Below are 13405 nucleotides of genomic sequence, written 5' to 3'. Positions count from 1 at the left end.
ATATAACTGCCTTTTGTCCATATTTCACAATTTTATACAATAAAACCTGCCAACAATGGCTACTGACGGGACCAAAATTATAAGCCGTTCTGTTCATTACGAATATTTAATTGACTACATACTTTAATAACTTTTAAATTTAATTTAAAAATTTTGATTTTTTTTCTTTTTAAATTTTTAAAATTATTTAAAAATATAAATATCTGAAATATTATTTTAAATATTTGTTATTTTTTTAAATTTTTAATATTTTAATTTTTTTAAACTTTAAAAAAAATTCTTCTATTAAACAATGTTATCCACGTACGGTGTTCACTCAGGGTCGTTTGAAGACTCTAGCACTTGAATATTTTTGGTGGTTCCCCCGATACCTACAAGTATATTTTACTCAATACTCAGTCTATACAAGGGCGTAGCCAGGGGGGGGGGACTTGGGGGTCTGGTCCCCCCCCCCGAAATGTGAGAAAATGACCGAAAAAAGGGAAAAAGATGGCTAAATCCATTGTCTGTCAAATGGTCCCCCCCCCCGAAATGAAAGTGGTCCCCCCCACGAACGAAATTTCTGGCTACGCCCCTGAGTCTATAAACTGAAAAAATGAAATTTTATATTTCAGAAATGACTAATCTAAGGATGGGATTTCACTATAAAAGATTTATGAAAGTCATTTTATAAAACTTGAAAAAAGCAACTAATAAATTTATTAGTTGCTTTTTTTTAAATAATTGTTATAAAATTTTTATAGTGTAATCCGGACTCAGGCCGGAATTATACAATAAAAGTTTTATGAAAGAACTTTTATGAAAGTTGAAAAATTCAACCAATAGGCGCATCGGTTGCATTCAAGAAAATGCAACCGGTGCACACACACACACACATTTTGCATTCAAAAAATTCAACCAATAAGATAATGTTGGTTGAATTTTTCACGTTTTATCAAAGAGCTTTTACAAACTTTTATAGTGTAACACCAGCCTTAGGCCGGGATTACACTATAAAACTTGAAAAATGTAACCAATAAACACATCTGTTACATTCGAGCGATATTTGAATTGGGGTGGGGGGGAGGGTGGCTGGCATCTCTAGTCTGATTGGGAGACGTGCCCAGAGAGTCTATTTTCCCGAGGGCTCATTATACTGTTAAGACCATGTCCCCAACCCACATGGGAAAGGCTGACAGGGGGTGTGGGGAAGGGCAGTCTCAAGAGAATTATGGGCCCTCAGCCAAAGTGATTTTTTTCGAGGCCCTTACTTGATTAAAAATGCCTGTCTATTAATTTACATTTTTTTTTAATCTCGAAAATTTTAACCAGACTGAATTTCCTCTGTACTTGCCCCCCCCCCCATGGATGGGCCCATGCGTTAAAACGACACTGCTCTAGGGGGCCTCAGGTATTGGTCATATTTTTCCGGAATTTAAAACTGAATTTTCTTGAAAAACAATAATTATAAGGAGTCAGCTAGAAATCTTAGTCTGATTCACTAGAAATCTTAGTCCCTATTCAAATCATGAGAGGAGATAGATATGAACATCTGGGTGGGAAGGAGGGGGGAGGCGCAGCTAAGGGAAGCAGGTGGATCTGGTGCCCCGGGTCAGAGTGGAGATATGGGGGCATGGGCTCCCTCCCAAGTCAAAGGTGGAGTCAACTGATCTAATGTTTATGTATATACATTTATATCATAGGCGGAGACAGACTTGGAAGTCTGGGGGGGGGGGCACGGTCATTATTGCTGGGAGCCACGATGATGACGATGTCAATTCATATATACATATACACATTAGATCAGTCGACTCCACCTTTGACGCTGGGGGGGGGGGGCAATGCCCCCCACGGCCCACCGTATCTCCACCCATGCTTTGATGCCCGTGGGTCAAATTCCCCCTCTTGTCCACCCAAGATCATGAAAAGCTGTCGTCGTCCCCTTCCAAGAAGGGCCTTGATTCCGCTATTTCTCACGTATCTGACCCAGCTTCTGGTAAGGGCAGCCTTGCTATAATATTAAAGCAGCAGCAGCAACAATGCCATGCAACGACTCCTTTATTTGTTGACCAAATATTACCCAAACAGATCTCCAACAATACGCTTTGGAAGTATTGAAACACTTGTTGAAGTTCTCATTCATGGTGCAGATTTCGTTCGGGTCAGACGCGTTTGCGTCTTGCCCTAAAGGAAAGGCCTCTCTTTGAGGCTAAACTCAGACTCGAGTAAGTATAACAGTTCTTAGGGTTCGGTTTTGGGCATTGACATGGTTAGGCAGCTTTGGGGGATAACCCAGTGTTTTAGTTTGATGTTTTCTTTGTTGTTTGTTGTCATCCCGGTTAGATGGGGTCTCAGCTCTGCGGATCAGCGAGGTGCCGAGTATATTGATCTCCTGGCTGGTTGAGTCGAGAACCCTTTGTGTTCCCGAATATCTCTCGCATCATTGGAGGTCAGTTGCTCAGCCACTTGCACTTTAACATCGTCGTGGCAATGGTATCACGGGCTAGTATTTTTCTAGTCACTGTGCCAGTTGGTGCCGGGTTTTGAGGTGGTGGGCTTACTGACCCAGAGCTGAACCCATTACTTCAATTCGAAACTGAAAATAAAAACGCAAGCTAGATGAGACACCAATCGGCATCGAGCGTCAGATCCACACAACCATGACTCGCACGTTCTGGAGTGGGGACCCTAGGCTGTGGTAATTGGCTTACTCCAGGCCAGGATTTTTTCACGGGCCCTCTCTAAAGTTGATTTATTATATTAAAAACAGGATTCATCTCCTTGGGTCCGGGGCTAGAGTCCAGAGATAAGGGCAACCCTCAGAGACAGCATTAATTTGTCCCGGTAATGCTGTTAATCCTGTTTTTACGGGACACGAGCGTTCTCTCCACATTTCAGCAAAATATTGTTCAGCTCTCCTCTCATTTTCGTGAAAATGTTCAGTTTGTCTTTTTTTTGAGGTCTTAACTTGTTTTTATTTTTGAATCATAAATTCGATTATCGCAATGCAGATTGTGTATGCAAGTACATCGGTAGAAGTTCGTCTCACTTACGCCATGTTGGGCATAGACACCAGAACTGAAGACTCAGCTTGTACTCCCCCCATTAAACTTTGTAAAAGGTCTTTTAGCTTCCCCCCCCCTTCCAAGAATTCATGGATAAACAATTGTACAGGGTGGGCAAAAAGTCCGTAGAAACTTTAAAAATTCGTAAAAACCGGAAAAATAACTGAAATAAAAAACGGTTTGCAGGGTTAGCATCGCTAGGTCACGATAATTTTCTTGACAGGGGGAAAAATAGCCGGTAGGTGGCACTGACGTACACAATAGGGTGGATCGAAAAGTATAGGAGAAAACGTGTTTTTTTTTAAAATTACTTTTTTGGCGTGGGGTGGAAAAGTTGTGTGTTGGGTATATATATTAGTTAGCGTAATTTTTTTTATTGAAATCCATTCATATCTTCCAGTGTTCCAAGCGCCCCAAAAATAGTTAAAAATTCACACTTTTCTGAAAATGTATTAAAAATTGTAAATTAATGAAAATTGTTTATAAATATTCAGGTATTAAAGTACAAACTTATAAATAATAATATTTTTTAAATAATACATGAAGTATAAATTTAAAAATCAAAGCAATAAATCATAAAACTTACATATTTTAAATGTTGTAATGCTTTTTGGTATTAAAATGTTTTATATTATGGCTTCTTGATCTTTATCCCATTCAATATGAAGCCGTGTGTCTTCTGCGCACACACCGTAGACTAAAGATATTATTCTTACTCTGTGGCACACACACACACATTTCCGACGCCTCAGACAGTAGGCAAATGCATCTTTCAACTGCTTCGGTATGGCATGAATATTTTCACCATTCCTTCCAATTTTTACTATACTAAATAATTTTATACATTTAATAATAAGCAATAAACGATTTTACATTCTCTGCCTATACTATTTTCCCTGTGAAATCGATTATTTAACTCTTTTTTTTTTAAAATTCAATATTTGCATAAAAATCGATTTTTTGCAAATATTTAAGTGTCTTGGGGAACCGGAAGAAATTATAAGTTAAATTGAATATTAATAGAAATTATAATTGAAATTGAAAAAAATTTTCCATTTATATGCTTAGTGTGCTTAAAAGACAACTTTTGCATCCTGTAAGCCGATTCTTTTATCCACATTTCGATCCACCCTAGTACACATTTGGAGGCACATACTGCTGTAATAATTATTACAGCAGTATGTGTTCCACATGACCACCACCACCACCATAGGCGGAAATAGATGTGGAAGTCTGTGGGGGGCAAGATGATGATGATGTCAATTCATATATATATATATTAGATCCATTGAGAAGAAATATCAGTTCTTTATTTCTCCTCTAAGATTATAGATCAGTCGACTCCACCTTTGACGCTGGGGCGTATCTCCGCCCATGATATATATATGAATTGACATCATCATATCACATCGTGTCCCCCCAGAGACTTTCAAATCTATCCCCGTCTATCTCTCTAAGTCTAGACTCCGCAAGTCTATCTACGCCCCGGTCCCTGGACAACAGGGAGCACCGAAATTCACCCTATAAATACACGGGGTCGCCAAAATGCGTACTTGCCTAGGCTGATAAATATATGTAGTTGTGACATGGGGGCATGTTAATGATGCCAATGCAGATATATTAGGCCAGTCGGCTCCGTCATTGACGCTGTGGGGGCAATGCCCCATCATGCTTTCCCCACCCCGTATCTTCGCCCATGAGTGGCCCTGTGGAGTGTGGGGGGGGGGGCGATCGTTTATGTGAAGGGGACAACAACAAAACAATTCGTAATTCTGCCCACGATGCATCAGGTGGAAACAAATTGGAGTTTCATAGGTAAGGAGTTTTAGGATGGAAAAAACTATATTTTATATCTTGTCTTTTGTTTGAAATACAAAACCAAGTGAAGTGCAGTGAAAATTTACAGCTGAACTCTGAAATCACAGTTGTTCTTCATTGGCATGGTGGTGCCATCTGTTGTGAGCATACGTGGACACTTTCACCCAGAATTACAGCGCATGCGTCTTCATTTCTCAAATTTCAGAATCTGGCAACCAAGCCCAAGCACGACCTCCTATATAACCTAGGTTATCCAGGTGGTCGTGGCCCAAGACGAGAAAGAAAATTCTAAAAAAATTACCGAAATCATTCATTCCGGTTGCTGCTGCCATCTATATATTAGGCAAACAGCTCTTCCAAGATGTATGTTTCCCGTACTATGATTGAAATTTCCCAACCCTAAACAACCTCCCTAAAACCATACCAATGCCACAAAAAATAATCGAAAACTGTAGAGCAGATAATTTAGAACATTTCGCACCAGACAACATTTATTAAAAGGACGAAAAAAAAAGCTAAAAAAAAAATCTTCAAACATATGTTACAGCAAAAGACAGTGGGCTCCTTCAAATCACGGATCAGATCGACCTTTTGATTTGTTGATGACCAACCGCTCTCGTCGGAAACCATTTCTGATTGGACGAAATGTAATCGAATGGCCTCTTTTTTTTTGCCGCTGTTGTAGCCGCTTCGCTTTATCGCAGTCCCTGCCATTAGCTGGGTAAGAACTGTACCTTGAAGTTAATCCAGCTGCTGCCGCTGCGGTCCGCAATGGAAAGATCAAGGGTAGAAGGTTGAATCTCTATATCATTTAAAAATTTGTCCGGATTCACGTTTTGAAAACAACATTGCAACAAATCAAAGTTGCCTCATCGAAAATGTTGTTCAAATAAAGATAAATTCGCCGCTCTACTAAAAGAAATTCCAGTGCATATTTGCATCTCTCTTCTTTTTTTTTCCCGTCTCTGAAGCTTCCTATTGTAAGTTTTAATTTGTATTAAAATTCTTTGATCATATTGCATGGCGTTAACATTCTTTCCGCTATTCAATAAACGCATTCAACTCTGTAATTTTCAAGTTGAAGTTCTCACTTGTATTACCCTGTCACCCTTGTCTATATAGGGGATGGGTACCTGTGTATACACTTAATAGTGCGCGAAATTTAAAATTGTATCCGTCAAATAAATCATCGGGAAATGTGAATTTTCAGTGAAATTTAAAAGCAACTGAGTCCTTTTTGCAACCCAATACATCAAGGAAATGGGATGTTTTCTGGATGTTATGCCGAGGTGAAACCAGAAAGGTCATCTGGTCTCCTCCAGGAATCAAACCCATGCGGAGGAGCATTTATGGTTTTGTCACCTGTGGGCGACACGAATCTTTCTTTTACGAAAACCCATCCTTTTTCCATTCTTGTCGTCTAATTTTTTTTACTATTTCTTCCAATTCGCCACCGGCTTGACCTCTTCCCCCACTCTTGCGAGTATACCTGTGTCTCTGTCACTTTTTTGGTAACTCCCATGCTCGCACACTTTCTAAGTCACTCTTTTAGTCATTCGTATGCTTGCACATTGTTTTGGTTCCTGGCATACTTGCACATATTCTAAGTCATTCACTGACATGATTCCTTGCTTTATAGGTCATTCTTTGATCTTTTACATATGCTCTAGGCCACTTTTATACAGATTTTGCTGCCCTTCTCCCACTCTACTAACCCTCTTAGCCATTCATTTCACAAATTTACTGCCCCTCTGAACTTGTCACCCACTAAGCCCTCTGTAAATAAGCCACTGAACCTCGATCCTCTTGCAAACCAGGCAAGTGTGTTACCATATACACCACTGCTGATACGATCATTCCTTCCTTATTTCACATGAGGCATTAAAGAAAAGACATTAGTAGTTTTCCTTAGCTTCAGGAAATGACCCCTTGGTGGGATGATGAAGAATGAGGTGCCAAAGAGAAATATCAAATACCAGGAGTGTACCGCCAGAATTATCCTGTTGCATAGATAGATGTTTTCCAGCCCAGCTTCATGGCAGTCTAGAACAAAGTGTGTGTACCTAATAGTGTGTTGCTGGTGGGGTTTGAACCTAGGTCGTCGCACAATGCAAGTCTGTTAATATGACCACTCGACCACCACAACAGCATTACGGACATCAGTAGCCTCCCATAACTTCAGGAAATGGGTCCCCAAGTGGGACAGTAGCCAGAATGAGATTTTTTTTTTCTCAGCCCAATACATTAAGGACACCATGTTATTTGGATATTATGCGGAGGTGAACTCGTAGGGAAAAGTTATCTAGTCTCTACTGGGAATTGAACCCAAGATATTGGCATAATATCCAGAAAAGGTGTACTTCTTTGATGCATTGGGGTGAGAAAACCTCATGCTCTACTGTTCCACCTACTTTACTGCACACCAACTCCAGTCATATATCGCCATACAACAATTTCCAACTAGTGGAGTTGGGTGGAAATGAAGGCACCATCTATTGGTGGTCACCCCAGGCTCGATAGGTACAGAACTTTTTTTTAGGTTCTTTTGACTGGATTCGAACCCACAGACCTTGATGGTAACCTTCATAATGGCATAATAAGACAAGCATTTTACCATTGCGCCACTTGGACTAATTTCGTCTCTGCCCTTACCAGGATACCGTCAAATCTGGGGCGGGGGGGGGGGGTGCTCACTTCCTGAAGTTAAGGGGGAGTTTGTCCCTCATATGTTCCGGTCCTGGGCAAATATTCATTTTTAGGGCTCTTTATCAATGGGACATCACAAATCCTGGGTACTGGGTTGCCATGCTGATTAAAAAATTGGAATTGGTACCTAAAATTTTCTACATGTGGTTCTTAAATTGGTGTTGGTACCTGTGTATATATATGTAACTAATGTAGTGCACAGAATTTAAAATTATACCTGTCAAAAATACATCAGAAAATGTGCACATACAGTGAAATTTCTATACAGCTGTTCTCTCTATATGACGATAATTGCCTAAATAATCTTTAGCACCCATAAGCTTCCTATTGCAGTGGTTTTCAAACTGTGCTTCATTCCTCATTCAGACGTCTTTAACCTTTGTTTTGGGACCTGTTTCCTCATGTGTTCAGGCCTTGGGCAAATATAGATTTTTACTGCCTCTCATCAATGGGGGATGGGGGGGGGTGCACATGAGAAATCCTAGGTTGCCAGGTCACCATGGTGATTAAAAAAATGGGATTGGTGTTAAAAATCTTCTACTTATTAAATTTGGTACTGGTACCTGTGTATATAGGTAACATAAAGTGAGCAAAATTTGTAATTGTATCCATGACAAAAGCATCGGGAAATGTGCATATCCAGCACAGTTTCTATAGGCTACAACTGTTCCTTCTGTGATGATAATCGCCTAAATAATGGTATTATTCTTTGGTTCCCGTACACTTTCTATAGCAGTGGTTCTCAAAGTATGCATTGCGACTCATTTGAGCAATGCAATTTGGCCAATGCAAAATTTAAAATTACACCCACCGAAAAAACATTGGGAAATGAGCATTTTCAGTGAAATTTCTATACAATTGTTCCCTCTATGATGGTTAATTGATATTACTCTTCAGTTCCAATAGAGCAGTATTTCCCAAAGTGGGCAATGAAATAGTCCAGGGAGAGGGGCAATAGAAGCTACAAGTATAACATAGGATCCTATGGTCTCACTTGAGTCGGGGGTGGGGGGCAGTGGGAGAAATAAAATAAAGAGGACAATGGAACAAAAAGTGTGAGAAACTATGTTATAGAGCAGTGGTTCTCAGCCTTTTTTGACTTGTGAAGCCCTTTGTAGTATATAATTTTTAAGGCAGAGTTTCTCCTGTTTGACTCGATTAGTCCTTTTATGTATAATTTTTATAGCAGAACTCTGTGGACTTCTTTTTTTTAATTTATTTATGAAATTTAATGATTTATTTTATTTTCTTTGAGTCACCACGGAGCTCCAAGGGCTCTGCGGAGCACTGGTTGGGAATCGCTGCTATAGAATAATGCCAGTGCAAAACCACTGCTAAAACTGCTATTATATTCCTATAGTAGTAGTTTTCAAAGTGTCACCGTTCTTTGGGGCTTCTCCAAACTTTGCCAGGGGCATCACAGGGCTTCGGTGTGTACATGTTGTCTAGAAAAAAGTGATTTTTTTCTATACTATTCTAGGAATTTAGATAAGCAATCACAAGACCAGGAGAGCAGTGGGTGTAAAGAGTTTGAGAAACATTTTCTGATAGTGTTATAAAAACTTTGGGAATGTTGCAGATTAATAAGGTCTGAAGATCTCTGTAGCCACAGTCCTGTAGAAATGACATCTTTTGGCATTGCTGTGATGTAGTTCGTAAAATGGCAGGTCTTTATGTATCCAACAGCCTGCCATTCTCGCTTTAAAACATGGAAGACGGGTAGGAGCATATCTCGAACATGAAACACTCATAATTCTGACAACACTAATACATTAGGGTCATGCATATACCGCAAGACAATGTTTGCAATGAACCCTTAGATGACTGAAAATGTTATGTGGTAAAAATTCTTATAATAGTGTTTTACACAGAAGAGTTTTTCTCTTAATTTTTACCAAGATTGTTCTGCAGCAGCACTGATTGTTCTGCAACATACAGCGCAGTTATCTGTTTTCTGCATATTCTGCTTTGGTCATTGTCGCATTAAACAACCGGACTCACCCTGATTCATCTCTATCAAAATGTTCCCAAAGGATGGGTGTAGCTGGAAATTTTGTTAAAAACGAAGAAACAGTTGCTTTAGAAGACAACAACAGAAAATAAATTGATGTAATCATCAATTAATGTCAACACATGTACTTATGTTTTTCGGCTGCTGCTTAATTCTGATTGGTCATAATAAGACATGAACTGATGTTTTTTATGAGCATCATCCTTGTGTCGAGAATTCTGTGGTCGGATGAGAGGCAGCAAGTTATATTCTGTTGGATGCCACTGAAACTGATGGTTTCAAATCCTCTTTTATTCCCCCCATGGTCACTATTAATGATTCAATTTCTTTTTCTTTTGTAACATTGCTACTTGATGTATTATTATTTCAGTGATAAATTTTCTATGCGAATGATAATTTTTTTTTCTTAGCGTAATGGAAAATGGGGGAAGCTCAGGGTCCAGTGATGTCTCCCCTTGGCAAAGTCTTAGGATTCCTTCTTTCGGAGATCACATGTTGTCATCGGCTACCTCAGCAATTTCGTCACAGTTCTCCGAACTTGCTCAACATTTTAACAATGAAGTCATTGACAGGAGCTTCACAAAGAATGTTTTCAAAGTAAGTGCTCAGTTTTCCTTTTGCATAGAATATTTCCAAAATAACTTGAAGATCATCCTGCCAGCATGCATACAAGGTCCAATACACTTGATTTCTTATGAAGTGGATGTATGTGAATTTCTTCATTTGTTCAGCAGCTGAGTTTAAGGTTGATATCTTTGAAAAATAATCATTGGTCAGAATTTATTTTTGTGGTGATTGAAATGCATCCGGAGTCTAGAAAACCAATGAATGAGAGTCTGATAGGTCTGGTGATCTGATCCACCGGCTTCCTAGAGTATGCAAGCACATACTTGTATGCTACTGGGTTAAAATAACTGAATGGAATGGTTATATATTGATATTTTGAAGCTTACCATTTAAATTCAGTTCAGAAATTTTCTTATTCAATTTACATTGGTGTGATAGACTCAATCATATTGGGAGAATGAGATAGATATATTTTCCGCATCAAAATTCATTCGTCTTTCTGCCTTACATATACAAGAGAACCTCATAAAATGGACTTAACGGAGAGTTAAAAATTTTTTTTAGTAATAAAGGATGCTTATTTTGATCTGACAAACTTAAAACTTGCTTTAACTCATTTAAAAAGTATCTCCAAGTAAGCAATTGAACATCAATCTTTGTGGTTTTTTTTTTGTGTGTAAACATGGTTTGCTGCATAACTCGTACTGCCCATTACCCAGATAAATTAAGATTAATGTAATGTATACATACAAATCTTTTTCATTTCAACGTACGTTGAAGGCTTTTTTATATCATTATGCAATAAATACTTTTTATAGCCAACTACTGTACTTTCTTTGATGTACACCTTGTTGCATTACGCCCTATAAAATTACTTGTTATAAACCAAATTTTCATTACAACGGCCAACTTTCGGCCCCAATTGGTCCATTATAATGAGGTTTTACTGTATTTATACAAATGGTTTTTTTCTCTCAAACAAATTCTTTGTTTTTTCAGGTGGCCGAACATTTATGCCATCAAATCTGTAGGTACCATATGCTAGTATTGGGTGTGGGAACAACATTAGATGGGGAACTTCTTCGTAAAGAGCTAGCTGAATTACAGCACCATACCTGTGATATGATCACGTCAGCTCACTTACAGCTGGCAGATGCTTTTCGCAAGTAAGTGAATCCATGTGCATCTCTCATAACTTGTTTTATTACTCTTGAAATGTGTGCCAATCAAATCATTTGGTTATGATCATTCATATCATAATTTTGTTCATGCAAATCTCCAAGTATCATATCATTTTTATTGTTGGCCTGTTTGTTTCAAATTTAATTAATTTAAAAAAAAAGGAAATTTAGTTTATGAATCATTAATGATAATTTGAAAAAGTTCTAAAAACATAATACATATTTACACCCAAAATTATTACTTGAACCATAAAGGAGAAATAGAAATTCTTGTAAAATGTAAGTACTGGCTACACAACAGTGAGTAATGTTTTTCATTAAGAGACACAAAGCGAATATTTAAATTCTCATAATAATGACCCATAATAATTATCATTTATTTGTTACTTAGTGAACCGAATCAGAATGGAAAAAATTCCATGTTATTAAAGTTTTATTTAAATTCCTTGCGTTATTTCACAATACCAAAAAAAGGGGGAGGGGGGGGGGGGGGCTGCACAGTATTGAGAGCATTCAAAGAGCATTATTGAGCATCATGTAAATTTTTCTGAGCTGTGAATTTTTCATTCATGGAGAAAAGACATTAGGATATAGTCCAACTTCCCATAACGAACACTCCTAGTTGAAAGATACCTCCAGTAAATAGACACTTGGAAGCTCATGGAATAGAACTTTAATGCATTTCAAAAATACAGTGACTATATATGTACAGCTCTGATTCAAGAAAATTACAATAACGTGAAAAATATGATTTTCAAATTCATTTTATTTCACTGGAATGAAAATGTGCAATTTTCAAACTACATCAACTGATTCTACATACTTTGCAGGAAAATTTAACTTATAAATAAAAATTGAAACTTTACAAATTAAACAAAAAAAAAAAAATCATTTTGGATAAATCCCAACAATCACAATTTTTAACTTGATTCAAAATACACTTGATAATGCTACCAAACTTATGATAAATCGCCCAAAACAAATTCAACTATTCAATATTTTGTGACGTCTTCCTTAGCCTTAATAACCTCTTGCACCCCAAAGCAGAATGTTTTGCATTGTTCTGCAATGAGCCCTCGGCTGACTGGAAATGTTCTGCACGATTTTGCATGTTATGCACAAGATTCTTACAATAATTTTTACTGATACTTGCCCACGTGATCTTTAAACCATTATCATTTCTGTCTTTTGGAGCAAACTTTTGAACGCATTTCTTCATGACACCCCATAAATTCTCTATAGGGCTCAAATTAGAGGGGAATTTAAAGGCCAAGAAAGTAATTAAATTTTTTCTTCTTCGAACCAAGCAGTAATAGATTTCGAAATATACGAAGATGCGCAGTCTTGTTGGAAAATGAAATCATCATCCCATAAATCTACATAAAATGGTATGCAGTATTCTAGAATTTCTTGATGTACATCAGAATTCACTCTTCCAGTCAAAATACAGTGTCTCCCTGGGCCCTCAGCACGCATACAATCTCATGCCATAAGGGAAGTAGCAAATTTCACTGACTGCTTCCTACACTGTTTAGTGAATGCTTCATGGTTGATATTCCAATACCTTGATCACCATGGGACACAACGGAATACCGATTCATCACTAAACACCACCCTATTCCAGTCCTGGTCACCCCATAACTAGAGATGGGACAAATAGTGATTTGGCCAAATACGCCAATATTTGGCGGTCAAATATCAATTTTCTTAAAATTCATTACAATTATGAGTAAAATTGGTTTTTAATTGAAAGTAAAATTATTGAAATTTTAAAATGATTGAAGTTGAAAGATTTTTATTGCCATGATACTGACAATCAAATTTAACAATGATATGTGAATATTGTATTTTAAAGAATCAATATTTTTCAAACATTTGTCACAATTTCATATCTAAGAAATATTTTACTTATTTATATTTACTCTCAACTAGTCATCATATATATAAAATTTATGACTCATTTTCTTGATTTTCCTCTTTAGGTCTCTTTCATTTGTTTTTTAAGTAGCATAATGCAGTGAAATTTCGGCTAATATTAATAAGATAATAAGATAATTCGTTTCAGAATCACATTCATT

General features: G+C 37.6%; 1 protein-coding gene across 2 annotated transcripts in view; it reads left to right on the top strand.

Annotated features, from left to right (window-relative positions):
- The window catches only part of LOC149063626 (regulator of G protein signaling 9-binding protein-like), a 63547-nt gene that overhangs the window by 20152 nt on the left and 29990 nt on the right, over positions 1–13405 (top strand). Inside the window, exons 1-3 of one of the 2 annotated variants that reach the window (XM_089255880.1) lie at positions 5576–5842; positions 9990–10176; positions 11146–11312. In XM_089255880.1, coding sequence (XP_089112006.1) covers positions 9994–10176; positions 11146–11312 — 350 coding nt within the window. In that variant the 5' untranslated portion in view covers positions 5576–5842; positions 9990–9993. Of the gene's footprint in view, positions 1–5575; positions 5843–9989; positions 10177–11145; positions 11313–13405 lie in introns of those variants that run through there. The other variant, XM_089255879.1, reaches the window with a different exon arrangement.

The sequence above is a fragment of the Pholcus phalangioides genome, unplaced genomic scaffold (assembly GCF_987345545.1).
Source record: "Pholcus phalangioides strain wild (caught in Gottingen) unplaced genomic scaffold, Ppha-v1.0 ptg000172l_1, whole genome shotgun sequence".
NCBI lineage: Eukaryota > Metazoa > Arthropoda > Arachnida > Araneae > Pholcidae > Pholcus > Pholcus phalangioides.
This window is presented reverse-complemented; position numbering and strand designations above follow the sequence as displayed.